This window comes from Hermetia illucens, chromosome 1 (assembly GCF_905115235.1).
Source record: "Hermetia illucens chromosome 1, iHerIll2.2.curated.20191125, whole genome shotgun sequence".
In the NCBI taxonomy this organism is placed as follows: domain Eukaryota; kingdom Metazoa; phylum Arthropoda; class Insecta; order Diptera; family Stratiomyidae; genus Hermetia; species Hermetia illucens.
In genome coordinates, this window is record NC_051849.1 from 127,596,371 (window position 1) to 127,618,627 (window position 22,257).

General features: G+C 44.4%; 1 protein-coding gene across 1 annotated transcript; it reads right to left on the reverse strand.

The window, feature by feature from the left end:
- Nucleotides 1-18,831: 18,831 nt before the first annotated feature.
- On the reverse strand, nucleotides 18,832-21,267 carry LOC119661543. The gene has a single exon (XM_038070930.1). The coding sequence runs from the start codon at nucleotides 21,265-21,267 to the stop codon at nucleotides 18,832-18,834; it is 2,436 nt and encodes an 811-aa protein (XP_037926858.1).
- Nucleotides 21,268-22,257: the final 990 nt, after the last annotated feature.

Below are 22,257 nucleotides of genomic sequence, written 5' to 3' on the forward strand. Positions count from 1 at the left end.
CAACCGTCTCCGAGAAAAATGCGTGTGACGCACAGACAGACAGACAGTAAACCGATTTTAATAAGGTTTTGTGTTTATAAAAAACGTTTCACCCCCTATAATAATTTGATTTTCTTCAAACTTGGCCAAATTGTGCGTTATGTTATCTCTTACCCATGCCAAATTTTGTACTTCCGGAATGGACATAAGGGCGGTTGCCGGGTAAATTTCTAAAATGTGGAAATATACTATTATTAACTTTATTTGTGCAGATATCGGAACCGGATGTATTTTGAGGCCTAGATTTCGTAGAGATGAATCATTGTGATTTTTTCAGATCTTCCGGTTGGATAGGTTCTGAGAATGAGACCTTGATGGTCATATTTTGAGCCCTCATTTCCCTATATTTCACCCGATATCAAATATTTCATTTGATATCCAACATGGCGACATTTTATGAAAAAAAATCTTGCAATCTCCATTCACATGCATGGGGAGTACCCCTTTAAACTTAACACAAAATGGTGCCACTTGCTGCATGTAAAGGAAATAGCAGATCACATGTTCTTACCAGCCTCTGCCGAATAAATCGGGTGTAACAGACAGACAGATATTGACTTGATTCTAATAAGGTTTCCTTCCGCACAAAACCTTCAAAATCAACAAAAGGAATTAATTAATTCATTGTAATAGCGGAAAATTCTGCTTCATTTAAGAACACACTAACCAAAAATACTACGGGGGATACAACTATTTCTAGATTTCCTATTAAAAATCAAAAATCGTTGAAACAACTGGATGAAGACTTACATTGAAACAAAGATGAAAAAAAAAAACAATTAAAAACAATTAATATGTTTACACATTAATAGCATGTTTTTTTAAGTCTTTGTGTAAGACAAAACTATTTAAATCGGTTTACTGTCTGTCTATCCGACAGTTTGTCTTTTTTTTTTTGAGGAGGTGGAAATCTTCAAAAGACATTGGCCTGGACACGCCAGCGTGTGGGATTCTTACACTTACACCACACGGTATCACATCACGGGGCGGAGTCAACTCATTTTAGCTTGGTCCCCTTTCCTCCCTACGCGGCTTATGTAACAGCGCTTTTTTAGTCTCCTCTGCCTTTCGCAGTTTGCAGTTAGATACGACCATGAAGTTGCTCGTATCCCAGTCTTCCTGACATGCTAACATCGCACCTTCTCTGGTACGAGCACCTCTCCCAGAGTCTCCTCTAGGTTCTTCCTTTCCTCCACAAACCTTGAACAGTGGAAGAATAAGTGCTCTGTCTAAGTTTGGACAGTCGGGTGAGGTATCCAGTTTAAACCTGAACAGGTACTGGCGATATCCTCCATGCCCCGTGAGAAACTGAGTAGTATTATAATTAATCTCACCGTGCCCTCTCTCCAACCACTCCTTGCTGGCAGGGATGAGCCAGTGTGTCCACCGACCCTTTCCCGAGCGTTCCCGACGCTTTTGCCATCTATTTGGAGATCTCTCCTATTCTTAGTTCTTCGTCTGCGATAAAGAAGAGATGGACTTCGCATTATATATATTCGCCATCTCATCTGCCAAGATGTCAATGGGTATCATTCCAGAGATGACAAATGCTGCATTATCTGAGACAGTCCTGAATGCCGAGCACACCCTTAGGGGTGTTCTTCTGTAGACTGAACTCAATTTGTTAGCGTTAGCGGCGTAGCCCACCACCGTGGCTTCCTCCCGAAGGGGAAGATTAAGAACATCGTTGGACATGATGTTCCACAGCAGTGGCCCAGTACAGAGCCCTGTGTGACACCCGCGGAGACAACGTACTCTTGGGGTCCGTCATCGGTGCCATACCAAAGCCTCCGTTCTTGTAAATAGCTGTTGACAATAGCTGCAAGATAAGCGGGAATACCAATCTTCGCCAGAGATTCCCGTATTAGGATCCAATTGGCCGAATGGAACGCATTTCTCATATCCAAGGTCACTACTATGCAATATTTGCTAGTACTGCTCTTTGCGTGGATTGCATCTTCGGCCAAGCCAGTAACCATTTTGATGGCATGAATGGTTGATCTGCCTTTACGAAACCCATACTGCCGATCTGAGAGACCTCCCTGGCTCTCAACAGCAGAGCATTTTGCCCACAGTGTCCAAAAGACAAATAGGTCTAAAGGAGGTTGGCTCACCTGGAGATTTGCCAGCCTTAGGCAATAGTACCAACTTATGTCGTTTCCATGATGCAAGAAATATCCCCTCGGACATGCACGCTCCGAAAAACTCAGCGAACATGTCCGATCTGGATTTCGGTCTGGATTAAGGGCCCTATTCAGAACGCAATCCAGACCCGGAGCTTTGTTATCTCCTATCCTACCGCAGATCTCCAGCAGCTCGTCACTGGTGACTGGCAGTATTGTCCTGTCGTTCTGAGGTCGGTGGAAGCTGTCTATGTCCTCCTTTTGCTGGGGGAATAACCCTTGGATAATTTTTAACAAGAGTGAAGGGCACGTGATCTGCGGGGATGATCGGCCTCTGAATCGCCCCATCAGAAGATTGCCTGGTGATCGCTGTGGGTATAGTCCTTGTTGACACACCAAGACATACCACGTGCCAGTGCAGGGCTGACAAAAGTTTGGTCTACGATTGAGGCAGACCCCCCTTTTTGAAACATGTTTACATATCGTTCGTTGGCCAGAATGATATCCAGCTGTGCGAAAGCGTCTAATAGACTGCGGCCCCTTGTATTTGTCTCTCTGCTACCCCACTCACGGGTCCAAGCATTGAAGTCACCAGCAATCACTCTTGGACTACGATCCCATGCGTCGAGAACAAGACTGTCAAACATTTCCTCGAATTCGGGCAGCGTCAGGCTTGATGGGGCGTAATAGCAGTACAAATATACCCCGTTTAATTTCGCCACAAATCACACAAAGCCGCTGTATGTCTCACCCCCAGTACATTGTATGGCTTGTCGACCACATGACCATATCGTCGCTCCACCGAATCTGTAACCCAAACGCCACCGTGACGATTTCTATATGGTTCGCTAATGATGGCAATTTCCACCTCAGATTCGTATGTGGTCTGCTCGAGTAAATCTTGAGTGACCCTACAATGATTGAGGTTAATTTGAATAAACCTAATTTTTTCATTGAAGTTTGTCTGTCTGTTTGTTTGTCCATCACACTCATTTTCCTCGGAGACTGTAGCAGCGAGAGATAGATTTGGTGGTAAGATGAGAACTGTGAACGCTCACGCATACAGAGAGTTACATCCTTTTACGTCCAATTTAAGGAGAGGTCCCCTACATGCAAAAGGGAGCTGTATATTTTTTTCATCAAATATAGTCATGTGGGGTCGCGGTTACTTTTCGAAGCTGGTCTTAGTTTTGACATTTGTTGGAAAGGCGGGTAGTTTGGGGTCGAAAGTGGTCATTTGTTTCACGGGGCCATTCCCAGAAGCTACCCAACCGAAAAATCGGAAAAACATCAGAAGGCTGCCGGCTCCGAAGTACCTTCCATATCGATCTTCTTCTTTTTCTTCAGCCTTTGTCCCGTTCACAAGCGGGGTCGGCTCGTCGTGATCGGCTTCGCCATTTGGCTCTAACGAATGCCTGATCTGGGTGCAATCTCGAGGCTTTCAAATCCCCATTCAGCGTATCAAGCCACCGTTGCTTAGGTCTGCCTTTTGGTCGTTTACCATCGACTTCGATGTTCAGACAAATCTTGGCAAGTGAATTCTCGTTTCCACGAATTGCGTGACCATACCATCGAAGACGCCTCTCTCGCAACTTTTCCACGATCGGTGCAACCCCATAACGATCGCGGATATCCTTATTTCGGATGTGATCTAAACGTGTGACGCCACTAGTCCAACGTAGCATCTTCGTCTCCATTACCGCAAGACGCCGTTCATTGTCTTTTATGGTCGGCCAACACTCAGAATCATAGAGAGCGACCGGACGGACGACATTGCGGTAAATTTTAGATTTGAGACGTTCGTTGATACGTCGATCGCAAAGGACACCAGTTGTGGAACGCCACTTCATCCAGGTTGCGTTAATGCGTGAAGCAATTTCATAACGCAGTTCTCCATTGGCTGATAGCGTTGACCCGAGGTATTTAAATCGCTCAGTTCTGGGCAGATCACTGCCGCTGACAGTGATTGTGCCTGTTTCATGGGGATCGGTCGTTAAAAATTCAGTTTTGTTTAAATTCAATCTGAGACCGTGTTGCATGAGGCGATCATTCAGATGCTAGTAAAACATCATCTGCATAAAGCAGTATGTAGGGCGCTGGACGTTGGATATCCCGTGGGACGGTGTCCATAACAAGGACAAAGAGGAGTGGTGAGAGGGCAATTCCTTGATGAACACCAACAGAGACACGAAGCGGTTTTGATACACCCGCCATACTTCGAACTTTACTTTTCGGATCGTGGTAGAGCAATTGAACCCAGCGCACGAGTTCTTCTGGTACGAAGTGTTGTCGTAAAGCATACCAGATGAGTTCGTGTGGTACACGGTCAAACGCTTTCTCTAGATCCAGAAAGGCAATGTAAAGAGGGCGATGCTTCTCACGGCGTTTCTCCATGAGTAACCGCGCAGCGTGTATTGCGTCAGTAGTTCCGCAATTCTTGACAAATCCGGCTTGATTCACGGTTATTTCAACGATTTCGCAAATACGGTTGTCAAGAATGCGTTCAAAAATCTTCATGGTATGGGAAAGTAACCGGATCGGACGGTAATTTGAACATTCTGCTGGGCTACCTTTCTTTTTCCATATTGGAACAGTGGTACTTTCTTGCCAGTCAGATGGTGTTCTTCCTTCCTGAATAACCCGGTTAAAGAATTCACTGAGCCACAGTGTTCGGTCCCAGCTCTTCGCTTTCCAGAGCTCAGATGCGATGTCGTCAGGTCCTGTTGCCTTCCCCGATTTCATTTGTTTTATTGCCTCCTCGACTTCAGTTGCGCTGACTGGTGGAACTGCTCCAAATGTCGGCAATGATTGTGGAAGTGGAGGATGAGCAAATTCTTCAGTTGAAATCTGCTCGAAGTATTCTCGCCACCTATCCGTTGGGGCTCGACGGTTGGTAAGCAAAGTACCGTTCTTGTCATTAACACAACAGAAGTGTTCGATATCTTTTGTGCGTTCATCACGGCTTTTAGCAAGTCGATACAGATCTCTCTCACCATCCCGAGTGTCCAGTTTATCGTAAAGATTTTTGAAATGGTTGCTTCCCGGTTGGCATTCTTATAAATTTGCCAATTAGCAGGCTTTTTATCGTCGAGAAAATTGTGGTAGAGGCGTTTCTTTTCACGGACCTTCATTTCAACATCATCATTCCAAAGCCAAGTATCTCGGTTGATGTACCGCTTACCCGGCTTGGTTACCCCGAGAGTTGCAGAGGCCGCTTTGTGGATCGTGTCTTTCATTTGGTTCCATGAATCTTCCACATTCGTAATGGTTGGCAATTGTATGAGTGAGACCGTCTCTTCTTTCTTCTCACCAAATCGCCACCATTTAATGCGCGGCGGGCCCGTGCGTTCCTCACGCCGTTTTATCGGTGGCTTAATTCGCAGAACAGCAATCAACGGCCGATGTTGAGGTGCGATGGTCTCATAGGGAACGACTTTGCAATCAGTGACAGTGGTAAAATGTTGGCGTCTTATGAGAATATAGTCGATGTGCGTTTTATTGTTCCCACTATAAAATGTGGGAAGATGAGGCAATCGTTTAATGAACCATGTATTCCGCAAAATCGATTATACGCTCGCCACCTTCATTGGGCGCTCCGAACCCCTTTCCCCCATGGCATCTGTTACCGTCTGCCTTTTCACCCACATGACCATTAAGGTCGCCGGCAATGATAATATAGTTGTCAGCAGGCACGTGACAAGTCTTTTCATCGAGAAGTTGCCAGAAGGCATCTTTCTTGGCATCAGGTCGACCTGTCTGTGGTGCATACGCGGTGAAGAAGTGAATAGTGCGATCAGCTGATATAATGGTGAGCTTCATCAGCCGATCGTCAAATCGTTCGACTTCTTTAATGGCATCACGGAAACCCTCTGAGATGGCAATGCCAACACCATACTGAGTGTGTGGGTTATCAAAATAGAGAAGTTTATAGCCATTTTTATCGCATTCGCGTTCAATGTCGCAGCTTTTGGCACCAGACCATCGGGTTTCTTGCAGAGCGCAGATGTCAATGCACCTTTTCCGAAGGGCTCTTGCGAGTTCCTCGGTGTTTCCAGTCAGGGTACCAACATTTAGCGGGCAGACACGTACTTGTTTTGTTCGTTGTGTGCGGACTAACTTGCTTACGTCCTGACGCCGTCCATGCGTCAAGAACCCTTGCCCATTTCTCGACAGGACCGGGGCCCGTCCTGCCGCGTCGACTGAGGTGGACGCCCTAGCATTTCTCCTAGGCTTGTGACTCAATCCGATCATTATGTTTGTAACGACATTCTATGCATTTTCTTGGTCGACCTGTCGCGGGGCCTGTCACCAGGAGAGATCAGGTAGGATTTAGCATAGTAGAATAACTCCAACTATACTCTATTTATCTCTTTCCCTGATCTCAGCATTTTATTTCTGTTTTACTGAGGATAGTACAGGGTACGTTGCCTCAAACCCTCCTCCTTTACCTGGGCTTGGGACCAGCATACTATGTTAATAGCATGGCGGAGTTCTTCCATACCGATATCTCTTCAAATAAAGTTAATAATAGTATGTTACTATAATTTTAAGGAATTGTCCTCAGAAACTCCCTTAAGTTCATCCTAGCACGACGATTTTTTGCAGCAATATGGGCTATAATATGGAGCTTAATCCTGCCAAGTTTGGTGAATCACGCTATTACTAACAAAGTTATAATAGGTCAAAGTTGTCGTTTCTGTGCAAATTCGAGACTGTCAATATCACTTCAAAGTGAATATTTTCACGTAAGATGTGCGTATATTATGTGCTAAGTGCTAATGGGACAAATCCACTCAAATGTCTTTATAAAAGAAATTCACAAAACCTTTCATACCTGAAGCATCCAGCTTCCGGTTTCTCGACTTGTTTACACATAGATAGCAACAATGAAGAAAATAGTGTCACGAGGAAGTTTGATTGTTTTTTCAAACTTCAAACTCAATTTTTTACAAATAAAATTATATTAGAATATAATTATGATGGCGTTTAGAGGAAAGAGTCCCTTAAGGATGTCAAAAACATTAATTCCGCATTACTTAGTGAAATTATTTATAAAAATGTGTAATTTTTCCTCTAGGATGTTATATTCAAATTTATAGGAACCCTGTATAAGGACGGTTTCTCCGAAAATGAATATGTTGACAACATAAGAGAAGCATTTGGGCTGTCAAAAGCAGACACCATAAAATTCAATGCCTGCAAAAGAAAAACTTTTGCGGATCAGTACTGCACGCATTGCGCCTTGAATTTTATATTATTTTTTATTATGTTATTACTTGTTTGAATTAATATGGAAGAATTTAGTTATGGAAGAAATTTAAAAATTGTACATCAAAGAATTTAATTTCAATGTTTCAATTCGTTATACAAATAAAATATGTATAACGAATTTTTCTTATGTTAGGAAATAAAAAGGTTATATGAGATTTCTCAAATCATTCCCAAGTGTTTATTATACTTTTAAAAAATAAGTTCTTTTGTATGAATTATAGGAAACCTGAACCGTAAAATATATGTATGTATTAGGTACATCCTGTTTTCAGCCATCATGAAGTAAGTTCTTACCAGTCAAGCAGAAAGTAGGGACTTATAAGCCTGGGACGTGCTTGGAGAAAAGTAATCTATTTTGTAATGAATAATGTAAGCGCTGCACCCTCCTTGACAGCTCTTATAGAATCGATCTGGTTAATACTACTCGTCCTACTGAGTCTTATTGGGGTCATTCAGACAGAGAAACATACAAAGATTACAGTAGCCGATTAGCATTCTATCGTTGTTTAGACGTATCTTAACAATCGACATTGCTAAGATATAGTAAATAGGATTAGCTTTAGTTTAATTAAGATACCTTGGTATCTACACGACGAGTGGCCCCCGTCTTGCTTTCCCCTTCATGGGGGCCAGATGACATGGTGTCCCTGTGGCGGTCCACCCCAACCTAATTGTTTACCACCTGCAGCTCCAAACATAATAAGGGAACCCTAAACAAATGGGAGGACCGATACTCTCCCAAAGAGGGCTAGAGTAAAAGCCACATACTTTAATTCATAATTATAGATTATATAATAATAGAACTATCTTAGCAATAATTGCTAACAGGAAGAGCCGCAGCTAAATTGTAATAGATAACAATTCAATATGTCCTATGATTGGATAATAAATGGTTTCTACCTCTGAATTGGACCCCTTCTTCATGTTTTGTTGCGGAAACTTAAGTACTATCATATTTAATTGTTCTTGAAATTTCTTACTTTTTTATGATTTCGGTTTTCATATTTTTTTTTGTTCTTTCGTTTTTCAATTAGATTTGATCATATTCGTTTTGAGTATTTAATGTTCTCTTAACCTATTCTATAGCAATATAAAAGTTATTTAGAATATTTAGAATAATAAATCAACATTTTCTTCGAATGGTTAAGTTGAAATTCCTTTTTGTTTTTCTTTTCATAGAGAATTTAATCAAGTCGGAATATCGGAAGTTGCTTCAGGTATAAAGGTTTTGTGTTCGTCTTGTGTGAGAAATACCCCATTCGCGTATACCTTCAATTCAAAATATTCCTTGATATATATATGTATTTCCAAACTCCAACCCCGCCGTTCATATGAGTTATCTGATGATGACGTCATACATATCTCAGAGTGCCATAAATTTGGTGGTCAAATGATAGTATGGGTCCCAGGGCGAAACGTGGATTGGTACCCACGATGGAGCATAAAACCTGGGAAATGCCTGCCAAACCAACACCAGCAGCTCTACTACCAAACCCTATCTCCACCTCCTCGTGGTGACCGCTGGGAGCTCTTTCTTAACGAAAAGCTGCAGACGGAGAAGGATCAAGGCGAGTCTCCCGCGCCTAAAAACGGGACAAATTGTACCAACTGGTCCTCCAGGTTGGGGGTTGGGTAGGGCTGACAACCCTACACGGAAAACAACTTGTTACGAAGCCACAACAGGAGCCTCGGCCTGGACGGATTTTACAACGACGAACCCGGCAACGACAACGGAATAACAATTTGCGCATTTTCTCATGGAACGTTGGCTCCCTGTACAGAGATGAAGATGAGATGAATATAGGGCTGATGTAACAGCGTTACAGGAGATGCGTTGGACAGGGACCGGTTTCCTGGAGAAGAGCAGCTACATAATATATAGATTGTAGTGGCCATCCAGTAAACCATGTGCTCGGAGTAGGTTTCTTAGTCAGCCAAAAAATGAAACCTGCTGTTATCTGCGCTTGCGAGGCAAATTTAGAAATATAAGCCTCATTAACGTTCACGCCCCCACAGAGGAGACTGCAGAGTTGAAGAAGGATACCTTCTACGAGGCAGTAGAACGAACCCTCGAAGCCTGTCCCAGATATGATATTAAAATCATACTTGGGGATTTTAACAGCCAAGTAGGGAAGGAGCCCGTATTCAGGCGATACGTTGGCTCCCATAGCTTACACGAAAATACAAATGATAACGGATTGCGGATTATTCAATTAGCAGGGTCACACGAAATGGTTGTTGGAAGTACCTGGTTTGCGCGGAAAGCGGTCCGCAAACATACGTGGGACTCTCCAGACGGGACCACTTTCAACCAAATTGGCCACGTGTTGATCGAACGCCGCCACCTCTCAGCCTTGATGAATGTCAGAACATATAGGCGGCCAATATCGACTCGCATCACTATCTCGTTGGCATAGTGCTCCGAGCTCGAATAACAATACCACCTAGAATCCCCTATGACAATCAGGTGAGAGTTAACACTGAAACCATTCACAACACAACCCTCCGCGACACCTATAAGAGGGAAATGCGTGCCGCAATAACCGCAGTCAATAGAGGACCTGGAGATGAAGCATCTACAAATGATCTTCACAACCACCTGAAGAACATTATCGTGGATACGGCCACAAACATACTTGGCCCCAGCCGCAAAGGAGTCGGAATGGCTGGTTTGACGATGAATGTAAGCTAGCAACGAAACGGAAGAATGCCGCATACCGAGTAATGTTGTATTCTCAAAGAACGCGGGCACGCGCAGAGACTTATCACGAACTCTGGCGAGCGGAGAAGCGACTTCACAGACGGAAAAAGGGAGCCTGCGAGAACCAACAAGTCTGTGAACTAGAAAAGTAAAGGGAGCAACCGCACCAGGCGCGCAAGTTTCACCAACAAGTCAGCAGGATGAAGCCTTATACATCTTGATGCTCATCCTTCCAGAACATCGGTGAGTTGGAGGTCCCGCCAACTGAAGACGACGGACAAATACTGTCACCACCAAGTTTAGGAGGAACAGTCTGTGCAATTCATCGGCTAAAAAATAATAAGTCGTAGGAGCCGATGGAATTACAGCCGAATTGGTTAAATATGAAGGCGACCAGTTACACCAAGTGGTTCATCAACTTGTGCTCAAGGTCTGGGACAGCGAATCAATGCCTGACGATTGGCAACGAGGCATTATCTGTCTCATATATAAAAAGGGAGATATCGCACAGTGCAGCAATTATAGAGGTATCACGATGCTGAGTACCATCTATAAGATATTCTCCGCTATCTTGCTAGGCCGGATAGCCCCATACGCCCAGAACATCATTGGCCCATACCAAAGGCTGACCCTGACCAATGTGCGAGGCCAGATAAAAGCAGCAGGATCACTCTCAAGACCATTCGACCTCAACAACGGTCTACGACAAGACGATGCTCTATCATGCGTCCTCTTTAACCTGGCCCTCGAGAAAGTGATCCGTGATGCTGATGTAAATGCAAGAGGTAGGATCCTCTTTAAGTCCACCCAACTACTGACCTATGCTGACGATGTCGACATCATGAGAAGAACCACCCGAGACGTACAAACTGCCTTCATCCAGATCGAGCAGGCGGCGCGAGATCTTGGGCTGCACGTCGATGAAGGCAAGACAAAGTATATGGTGGCAACGTCAACACCGCAGACGAATCGACCAACAACATCAAACCGCGCTGGTCAAACAGGAAGAATAAGGATAGGAGAATACAACTTTGAGACCGTTGACAATTTCTCCTACTAAGGTCGAAAATCACAACCGATAACAGCTACGATGATTAAATCCGCGCACGGTTGTTGTCAGCCAACAGAGCCTATTTCAGCTTAGAAAGACTGTTCTGCTCGAAACGTTTCACCATAGGGTCAAAGCTCTTACTGCACAATACTATGATCTTGCCAGTCCCCATGTATTCGTCGGAAACTTGGGTTCTCAGTAAGAAAAATTTCGAACTCTTGGCCGCGTTCGAGAGAAGAATCCTCCGAAGAATTTTTGGCTCCCTACATGAGGATGGACGATTCCGTAGCCTACATAATGACGAAATCTTTGAGCGATACCATGACCGTCCGGTTGTGAATAAAATCCGGCTCAATAGATTACGGTGGGCGGGTCAGTTGATCCGTATGGATGAGAATGATCCCACCCGGAAAGTCTATAAGGGCAATATCTATGGTAGAAAAAGAAGACGAGGCAGACCCTGCCTAAGATGGAGCGATGGCTTAGGCCTGGACGCCAGACAGCTTTTAGAGATATCGAATTGGTGGACCTCGGCGCAAAACCGGGATTTCTGCAGTTCCTTATTAAGGCAGGCCTAGATCGGATACCGGTTGTTGCGCCGCTGATGATGATGATAAATTTTAGTGAAATACTGCAAATTTGACCTGCAATAACTTTGCTTATAATTGTTGGATTTTTGTGTATCATGTTATTATTTATGTAATTCTAGCATGAACTCTATTAACTTTATTTATTCAGATATCGGAATGGAATGTGTCTTAATCCTGATAGGTCCACTCGGTGATACACCGGGTGAGTCTTTCTTCTTGATCAAGTGAAACACCTGCTCAAGTCAAAACCAAGTAAAGTTCGTTTTCAAGTCTGTCAGTATGTTCATTGGGTGAAACACCGAATGAGTCCGTCGTTCTTAATTGGGTGGAACACCGAATCAAGTTTAGTCCAGTAGAGTATATTTCCAAATCTTCGAAGTCTCCAGCAGCCTCACTGGAGAAGAATAAAAGGCTTAGTTCTTCGGGACTTGAAAATACACTAAATTCCTTATTAATTGTTCTCGCTTAAATAGTAACAAAAGTGCTTACACGTTAATATCAAAAAGTGTACAAAAATGCTTACTTGCTATGTAGAAAAATTACAAATTGCTTACATGCTAAATATGCGTGCATGCGGAAAATATTCACCTTGGATATGCAAATATTTTTTGCATGCACCGGATGCGCGCGCAGACGGTTTTTTTTACTGCTGCCTGAACATCCTCCCCTTCGTTGAGCGTTAGGTCAACCGTTATTCTGGATCAATCGCAATCGTAAAGGCTGGGGTTGAAAGATTCCTAAGTAGAGGTATCGGTTTCGTAGTAGCGTTACGAGAGGTCCTACATCTGTGTTTCCAATAAAGGTAAAGTATTACTGTTAGAATACCACCGAGACAAATGTAGGCGACAGTGATATGGTGAACGTCCTTTGGTAGTATGGTAGTCACTAGATGCTCCCGTTGTTGCAAGTTGTATAGATCCATCTTCAGTTCTGTTAAATTTTTTAGAAGGGATTCTCCTATGCCTTCGTCATTACTTAATTCGCTGCTATGCGGTGGTAAAACGAATTCGGTAAGATTCTGAATTGGTGTACATGAAATGTTAATAGTGCTTGGAAATACTTGATGTGCTTGGATAGTTAGTGATTCCTCTCTTATGGTGCAACCTTCACGTAGTTCAATGATGCCGCTTCCTGATAGAGTCATCTGAGTAACTGTTGTGCCGCAGCCTATGTTTATCTCCTTGTCTTCGAAGAAATATATCCAACGGTTGGTGTTTGGCAACTGGATCCATCGTGGTGGGTTGTCTAATTTGGACATTTTGTATCGTTCTTTGGAAGAAATGTGACTGATGAAGCTCATTTCACATGCATTCACTCTTGATCCTATCCGATATAGGGGATGCCGTTGTCTGCAGACGTAGTTCAACTTCTGAGTCCGATGGCAGTGCTCACGATCCCAATTAACGATTAGATAACGTAACGTTGTTGTGATTGCAGTGACGATTCCATTAGCAGAGATGGGCACAGGAACAATAAAGAATAGCTCGAAACTTTCGACCGATATTAATGGTAGTTTTAATCGGAAGATAATATGCTCTGCCATGATGCGTCCTTCAATAGTCATGATATTATACAGCTCTAGTAGATCGTTCGGTTTAGTTGGCACCCGTAAATGTGGAGGTAGTTCCTCCCTGATGTTGGATAACTGCTGTTGTAGTTGTTGTGGTGCCAACAATTGCGGGTTAAATTTTCCATGGTGCGTCTCAATAAGGATGTCTAGTAAACTGGTTTGCACCTTTTGATAGTGGTTGACTGATAATAAGAGCTGCAACGCTGCTGATGAAAAGGTCTGTATCACTTCTTGCTCCTTGCTCCTTGGCTATTTTGTTTGTTTGTGTGGCGGTATGGTTGAGAGCTACGTTTAGAGTTTGCATCGATTTGTGAGTTGATTGCTCCAAGTTCATCATTACATTGACCGTGGAGTCAACGATGGACGTCTGGTTTTTCAGTAATTGCAGGAGATATTCGTCGTTCCCCTTTAAGTTCTTTATAGTTTGTGTCATTTTTGTAGCATAGTCAGAATCGAGTACTCCGAAGAGTGAGTTGGCAAGGTTACCAACGATATTTAGAGCTCCTCTTTTATGTCTTCGTGACATCTCGTTATTGAATGGCCGTAACAGTTCCTTATTAACTGCAATATCGCTTGGTGGTCAAAGGGTAGTATAGGTCCCGGGGCGAAACGTGGATTGGTACCCACGATGGAGCATAAAACCTGGGAAATGCCTGCTGAACCAACGCCAACAGCTCTACTACCAAACCCTACCTCCACCTCCACGTGGTGACCGCTGGGAGCTCTTTCTTGACGAAAAGCTGCAGACGGAGAAGGATGAAGGCGAGTCTCACGCGCCTAAAAACGGGACAAATTGTACCAACTGGTCCTCCAGGTTGGGGGTTGGGTAGGGCTGACAACCCTACACGGAAAACAACCTGTTACGAAGCCACAACAGGAGCCTCGGATAGGACGGATTTTAAAACGACGGACCCGGCAACGACAAAGGAACAACGATTTGCGCATTTTCTCATGGAACGTTGGCTCCCTGTACAGAGATGAAGCTGATAAGCAGCTAGCCGATACCCTGTCCCAATATAGGGCTGATGTAACAGCGTTGCAAGAGATGCGATGGACAGGGACCGGTTTCCTGGAGAAGAGCCACTACACCATATATTATAGCGGCCATCCAGTAAACCATGTGCTCGGAGTAGGTTTCTTAGTCAGCCAAAAAATGAAACCTGCTGTTATCGGCTTTGAAAGTATAAGCGAACGGCTATGCACTCTGCGCTTGCGAGGCAAGTTTAGAAATATAAGCCTCATAAACGTTCACGCCCCTACAGAGAAGACTGCAGAGTCGGAGAAGGATACCTTCTACGTGGCAGTAGAAAGAACCCTCGAAGCCTGTCCCAGATATGATATCAAAATCATACTTGGGGATTTTAACAGCCAAGTAGGGAAGGAGCCCGTATTCAGGCGATACGTTGGCTCCCATAGCTTACACGAAAAACCAAATGATAACGGACTGCGGACTATTCAATTAGCGGGGTCACACGAAATGATTGTTGGAAGTACCTGATTTGCGCGGAAAGCGGTCCACAAACATACGTGGGCCTGTCCAGACGGGACCACTTTCACCCAAATTGACCACGTGTTGATCGAACATATAGGGGGGCCAATATAGACTCGGATCACTATCTCGTTGGCATAGTGCTCCGAGCTCGAATAACAATACCACCTAGAATCCCCTCTGACAATCAGGTGAGAGTGAACACTGAAGCCATCCACAACACAACCCTCCGCTACACCTATAAGGGGGAAATGGATGCCGCAATAACCGCAGTCAATAGAGGACCTGGAGATGAAGCATCAACTAATGATCTTCACAACCACTTGAAGAACGTTATCATGGATACGGCCACAAATATACTTGGCCCCAGCCGCAAAAGGAGTCGGAACGGCTGGTTTGACGATGAATGTAAGCTAGCAACGGAACGGAAGAATGCCGCATACCGAGTAATGTTGCATTCTCAAAGAACGCGGGCACGCGCAGTGACTTATCACGAACTCCGTCGAGCGGAGAAGCGACTTCACAGACGGAAAAAGGAAGCCTGGGAGAACCAACAAGTCTGTGAACTAGAAAAGTAAAGGGAGCAACCGCACCAGGCGCGGAAGTTTTACCAACAAGTCAGCAGGATGAAGCCTTATACACCTTGATGCTCATCCTGCCGAGACAAAGAGGGAAATCTGATTTCCGACAGAATGGGCATATTAGAGCGATGGGTTGAGTACTTTGATGAGCTACTGAACAACCAGAACATCGGCGAGTTGGAGGTCCCGCCAACTGAAGACGACGGACAAATACTGCCACCACCAAGTTTAGGAGAAACAGTCCGTGCAATTCATCGGCTAAAAAATTATAAGTCGCTAGGAGCCGATGGAATTACAGCCGAATTGGTTAAATATGGAGGCGACCAGTTACACCAAGTGGTTCATCAACTTGTGCTCAAGGTATGGGACAGCGAATCAATGCCTGACGATTGGCAGCGAGGCATAATCTGTCTCATACATAAAAAGGGAGATATCACACAGTGCAGCAATTATAGAGGCATCACGTTGCTGAGTACCATCTATAAGATATTCTCCACTATCTTGCTAGGCCGGATAGCCCCATACGCCCACAACATCATTGGCCCATACCAAAGAAGCTTCACTCCAGGCAAATCAGCAACAGATCAGATTTTCTCTCTGCGGCAGGCGATGGAAAAACTGTTGGAATATGGACAACAGTTGCACCATCTGTTCATCGACTTTAAAGCCGCCTATGATAGCATAGCCAGGGTAAAACTGTACACGGCCATGAGTGAATTCGGTATCGCGACGAAATTAATAAGACTGACTAGGCTGACCCTGACCAATGTGCGAGGCCAGATAAAAGCAGCAGGATCACTCTCAAGACCATTCGACATCAACAACGGTCTACGACAAGGGGATGCCCTATCATGCGTCCTCTTTAACCTGGCCCTCGAGAAAGTGATCCGTGATGCTGAGGTGAATGCAAGAGGTACGATCCTCTTCAAGTCCACCCAACTACTGGCCTATGCTGACGATATCGACATCATGGGAAGAACCACCCGAGACGTTCAAACTGCCTTCATCCAGATCGAGCAGGCGGCGCGAGATCTTGGGCTGCACGTCGATGAAGGTAAGACAAAATACATGGTGGCAACGTCAGCACCGAAGACGAAATCCGCGCACGGTTGTTGTCAGCCAACAGAGCCTACTTCAGCTTACAAAGACTGTTCCGCTCGAAACGTCTCACCATAGGTTCAAAGCTCTTACTGTACAAGACTATGATCTTGCCAGTCCTCATGTATTCCTCGGAAACTTGGGTTCTTAGCAAGAAAAATTGCGAACTCTTGGCCGCGTTCGAGAGAAGAATCCTCCGAAGAATTTTTGGCTCCCTACATGAGGATGGACGATTCCGTAGCCTACACAATGACGAAATCTATGAGCGATACCATGACCGTCTGGTTGTGGATAAAATCCGGCTCAATAGGTTACGGTGGGCGGGTCACTTAATCCGTATGGATGAAGATGATCCCACCCGGAAAGTCTATAAGGGCAATATCTATGGTAGGAAAAGAAGACGAGGCAGACCCTGCCTAAGATGGAGCGATGGCGTGGGCCAGGACGGCAGACAGCTTTTAGGGATATCGAATTGGTGGACCTCGGCGCAAAACCGGGATGTCTGGAGTTCCTTATTAAGGCAGGCCTAGATCGGATACCGGTTGTTGCGCCGTTGATGATGATGATGATGAAACAGGAGTTATTGTTGTGTAGTTGGTTACAAATATTGTGAAGTCTCGCAATTCCTGTTTGTAGGATGTCCATGTTCTTCCAGTATGATGTGAGGTTGTAATAGATTATCAAATTCCAATCGTTCAAGATCAAGTGGGCGGCTCCTAAATTTTCGAAGTAGATACCTGGTGGAGACTGGAAAGGGGTGATCCGTGCTGGGTTGGCTAGAACGGGTAGGATTAAACTAGTCCACAGTAGCAGGTTTACGGGGGAGTGCGAAATTCTCTTCTTCTTCGCTCTTGAATATCGAGTTGCCTCTGAGTTTTGCGTGCAGGTATCTATAATCCGTTCCTTTGATGCAGCTGGGGGTTTTTGCTGCGAGGAGTCTTCGGTGTCGTTCGGTTCTACCGGTAACGGTGCTAAGTTATGAATTGCTCTCTGTAGGACTCCTGACGATGTTTTGATCTCTGCTATTCTTATTAGACAATCTCGACCTTTTATCCCCTTTATTATTCGCCCCAATCTCCATTGCAGAACGGGAATATTGTCTTCTTTGATAGCCACCAGCATTCCAGGTTTTACGTTTTCGCAGCTCTGTTTCCATTTTTGACGCTGTTGCAGTTCCGACAAATACTCGCTTGACCATCTTTGCCAGAATCTATTCTTTATGTCGTTGATTTCCTTCCATCTTTGCGGTAAATTTGCCTTTACTGCTTGGGCGTGTACATCAACTGGGTTCGTTAGTGGTTCCTCAATTAAGAAATGGCCTGGAGTTAATGCCGTAAGGTCTTTGGCCTCGGATGATAGAGGTGTCAGTGGCCTTGAATTCAAAATAGCCTCGACTTCGATTATTAAAGTTTCCATTTCTTCATACGTAAGTTTTGCTGGGGACGTGTTTCTGATTAAAAAGTGTTTGGCAGATTTTACTGCCGCCTCCCACAGACCACCGAAATGAGGCGATCTTGGTGGAATAAAATGAAAGTCAATACCCTTGGGTGTGCAAAAATTGATCAGTTGTTCTTGGGATTGTTCCCCGTATATGCTTTCGTTTAATTCTGCTAGTTGATTTTTGGCGCCCACAAAGTTAGTTGCATTGTCGCAATATAGATTTCGACAATGTCCTCTACGCCCAATGAAACGTTTCAGCGCATTGATGAAGGCTTCTATCGTTAGATTCGTCACTAGTTCCAGGTGCACTGCCTTTGTTGCAAAGCAACAAAAAACAGCAAGGTACGCCTTTTGCGGACGATTGCCTCTCCCCTTAAAGTGAATCCATAGAGGGCCGGCGAAGTCGATACCAGTATTCGTGAATGGTCTGGCTGGTTGTACTCGATGGGCGGGCAGGTTTCCCATGAGCTGCGTCATGAGTTTTGGTTTCGCCCTTGCGCAATTCATACAGCTCTGCACGATAGATCTGATGGCTGCTTTGCCCTTGATAGGCCAAGATCGTTGTCTCGCTATTGCCAATAAGGCTTGTGGTCCAGCGTGAAGATGCTTATGGTGCAGATCATTTAAAATCAATCGAGTTACGTAGTGGCCGTAAGGAAGGACGATCGGGTGTTTGGTATCATAAGTTAAATTTGAAGCTTCAAGCCGACCGCCGACTCTCAAAAGTCCGAATTCGTCTAAGAATGGATGCAGACTGCTCAATGGATCGCTGTTGTTTAATTGCTTGTTACATGTTAGTTGCTGCATAGATTCTCGATACACATCCCATTGAGCTTCCTTTACTATTACTCGCAAGGCTTCCTCCATTTCGCTTGCAGTTAAGAGCGATTTTTCTCGTTCCTTGTGGTTCGTTGTTCGTGCATTCCTAACGAACTACGAACATGTGCCATTATGCGTTGCAGTCGTTGAAAAGAGTTTTGATGGTCGATTTGATTGATAAGGGAAATTGAGTCCTTCACCATGGCCAATACCATTTTTGAACGTTTTTTCTCCAAGGTGGTATCTACACTATGAAACCTTTCCGGCCAGCACTCTTCAGTCCCATAAAGAAATATAGGCCCATAGAACCAGAGGGCATAATTCTGCAGTTTTCCTGGAGCGACACCTCTCGATACCAAATCTGCTGGATTCTCCTTTGAATGTATGTGCCTCCATTGCTTGGGTGAGGATTTTTGTTGTATAGCAGCGACTCGATTAGCCACGAACGTATAAAATGACGATGCTTCTGCATTGATCCAATTTAGGACAATTTCGCAGTCGGTCCAGTAAAAGCAATTATAGTCTGGAATTTCTATGTCCCGTTTAAGCCGATGAACGAGTTCAGCTTCTAGCCTTGCTGCACATAATTCCAATCTTGGTAGGGTCACTCGTTTTAATGGTGCCACCTTCGACTTTGCACATAAAAGACGAACTGTGCGAACCCCATCTGACTGAATAGCTCGTAAATATACCGCTGCACCATACGCCTTTTCCGAAGCGTCCGAAAAGACATGTAACTGTATTTTTTCAGGTACCTTCCCTCCAAATATGTGACGAGGTACCTTAATTTGATTCAGCCCCTGCAAGTCATTATAATATCTTGACCATTCCGCCTGTAGTTCTAAAGAAATTTCTTCATCCCAACCTATTTTGAGACTCCACAGCCTTTGAAGAAAGATTTTAGCAGTAACTGTAACTGGTGCCATCAATCCTAGCGGATCGAACAGATGAGCGATATCGGATAGCGCTGATCTCTTTGTTACTTTCTTAGATTCCGTGTATGGGCATCTAATTTGAAATTCATCTGTCTTAGGAGTCCAAACTAATCCTAGTGTCTTCACGTTTTCCTCCCTTTCTTGGGTTATGTCCAGTTGGAGTGCCTGATCTTCAACAGGAATGTTGTTTAAAAGATTCTTGTTGCTTGCACACCACTTTCGAAGCTTAAAGCCGGCTGATTGCAAGATTGTGCGAAGTTCATGTTGCGTCTCAATAGCTTCTGTCAAGGTGTTTGCACCTGACATCACATCGTCCATATAAAAATCCCGTCTTAATGCAGTCGAACCGGATGGGTATTTGTGCGTTGTCTGTGATGACAATTCTTGTAGGCATTTGGTGGCTAGATATGGTGCAGAAGAAGTACCATATGTGACCGTGTTCAGCTGATAACATCTTATAGGTTCATTAGGCTCATCTCGCCATAGAATTAGTTGAAATCTCTTGTCTTCCTCCGACACCTGGACTTGCCGATACATCTTTTCGATGTCAGCAGTGAAAACAAAGCAAGGCAGCCGAAATCGTACGAGAATGGTAAATAATTCGGATTGGATGGTAGGGCCTGTAGCAAGTACATCGTTCAAACTGTATCCAGAAGAGGTTTCCGAAGAGGCGTCAAAAACTACTCTAAGTTTAGTGGTGGTGCTCTCTGGCTTCAGAACGCTATGATGGGGAAGAAAGTAATGAAGACTCGGAATACTTCCTTCATCTATTTCCGTCATATGCCCCAGTTGCTTGTATTCGTCCATAAATTCATTGTACTGTTTGCGTAGTTCTGGGTTTCGTGCTAATCTCCATTCTAATTTGAAAAGTCGCTTCTCCGCATTGCCCCTAGATTTGCCGAGTTTTGCTGGATCCACCTTGAAAGGCAGTTTCACAATGAAACGTCCATTGTTCGTTCGTTTCATGGTTTGAGCAAAATGATTTTCACCCTTTATTTCTGGCGTTGTCAACGCAAGGTTCTTTGTAGATTCCGGTTCCTTCAATTTCCAAAAACGCTCTATCTGTTCGCTGAGCTTGGAATCATCGGTGTTGAGGATGCCGCATGTAACCTCTTTCTGATAGGATGTTGCAACCCTTCCAGCAATTATCCAGCCAAAGACCGTATTTTGCAGCAGTGGCAGGTTCCTTGATAGCCGCATCTGCCCTGTAGCTAATAGTTCGTAGTAGATGTCAGCTCCGAGAAGTAGATCAATACGCCCTTCCCGGTCAAAATGAGGATCGGCAAGCTGAATGTTGCCGGGTATGGCCCAATTCCTTGAATCCAGACCTTGCGGTGGTTGAGAGGATGTTATATGTGGTAAAACTATAGCGTCTATCTTCCGTGCAAACGGAGTGATTCTTGATTGCAATGACAACGTTACCTTCTGTTGCGATTGTTGCGCCGCTCCGCCCAGACCACGAATGTGTATATGGTAACTAGTTGGTTGTAATCCCAGCTTTCTCACAGCCGTTTCTGTAATTATGTTTATTTGGGAGCTACTATCCAGCAAAGCTCTCATTTCTATCGACTTGCCCTTTTGGTTTGTCACCTTGATGAGTGCGGTAGCTAATAGAACAAAAGGTCCCTCTGATGCTGATATTTCCGTTGATAATGCAATAGAATGGTTGACATTTGTAGAACCCTGGTCCTTTACAATACTTTATACTTGACCTTGCTTGGTGGCGTTGGCTGTTGTTTGAATTGCGGTGATAGAGGGCGTTGTTTTGTATTGATTGTTGGCGTCCATATGTAGTAGAGTGTTGTGCTTCTTGCCACATTTAAGACAACTTCCTGCGCTGCACTGTGCACTTCGATGCCCTTCCCGTAGGCAATTCAAACATAGCCTCAGCTGCTTGATTTTGGCTACTCGATCCCAGATGGACAATTGTTTAAAGGCTTCACATGTGTAGATTCGATGGCTTCCCTTGCAGTTTTTGAACTGTAAAGATTGACTGTCCTTGGTGGATATTAAAACCGAGGTTCGGTTTGTAGGTTTGTTTTCAGTCGTACTCCTCTTGTCGCTACACAAGGCCTCTAAAGACTGAAAGCGTCTTTCCAAAAACGCGAGAAATGCATCAACCGGCTGCAGTTCTCGTGGTGAAGTCAAAGTTTGTTCGTATAAGGCGTGCGTAACCTTGTCTAACTTCTTCAGTAAAATATATAATAAAATGGGATCCCAACTAGCTATATTGATATTAAAGTTCTTGAGTCCTGCTAGACATTCCTTCGTAATGTCATGAAGTTTTTTCAAAGCACTGGGGGAGTCCGAAGTAATCATCGGCTGCTGCGTATCCAATAGCGTGGCTACCATCAATCGTTGATTGCTGTAGCGGTTTGTTAGCGTTGTCCATGCAATGTCATAATTTTCGTCAGTGATGGGCAGATGACGTATAAGTCGCTCTGCTTCACCCTTTAGATTGCTCTTCAAATACCACATTTTGTGAGCATTTCCCAATTGCTGCTCGTGAATCATCTAGCGGAATAGGTCGTGAAAGGATTGCCATTGTGC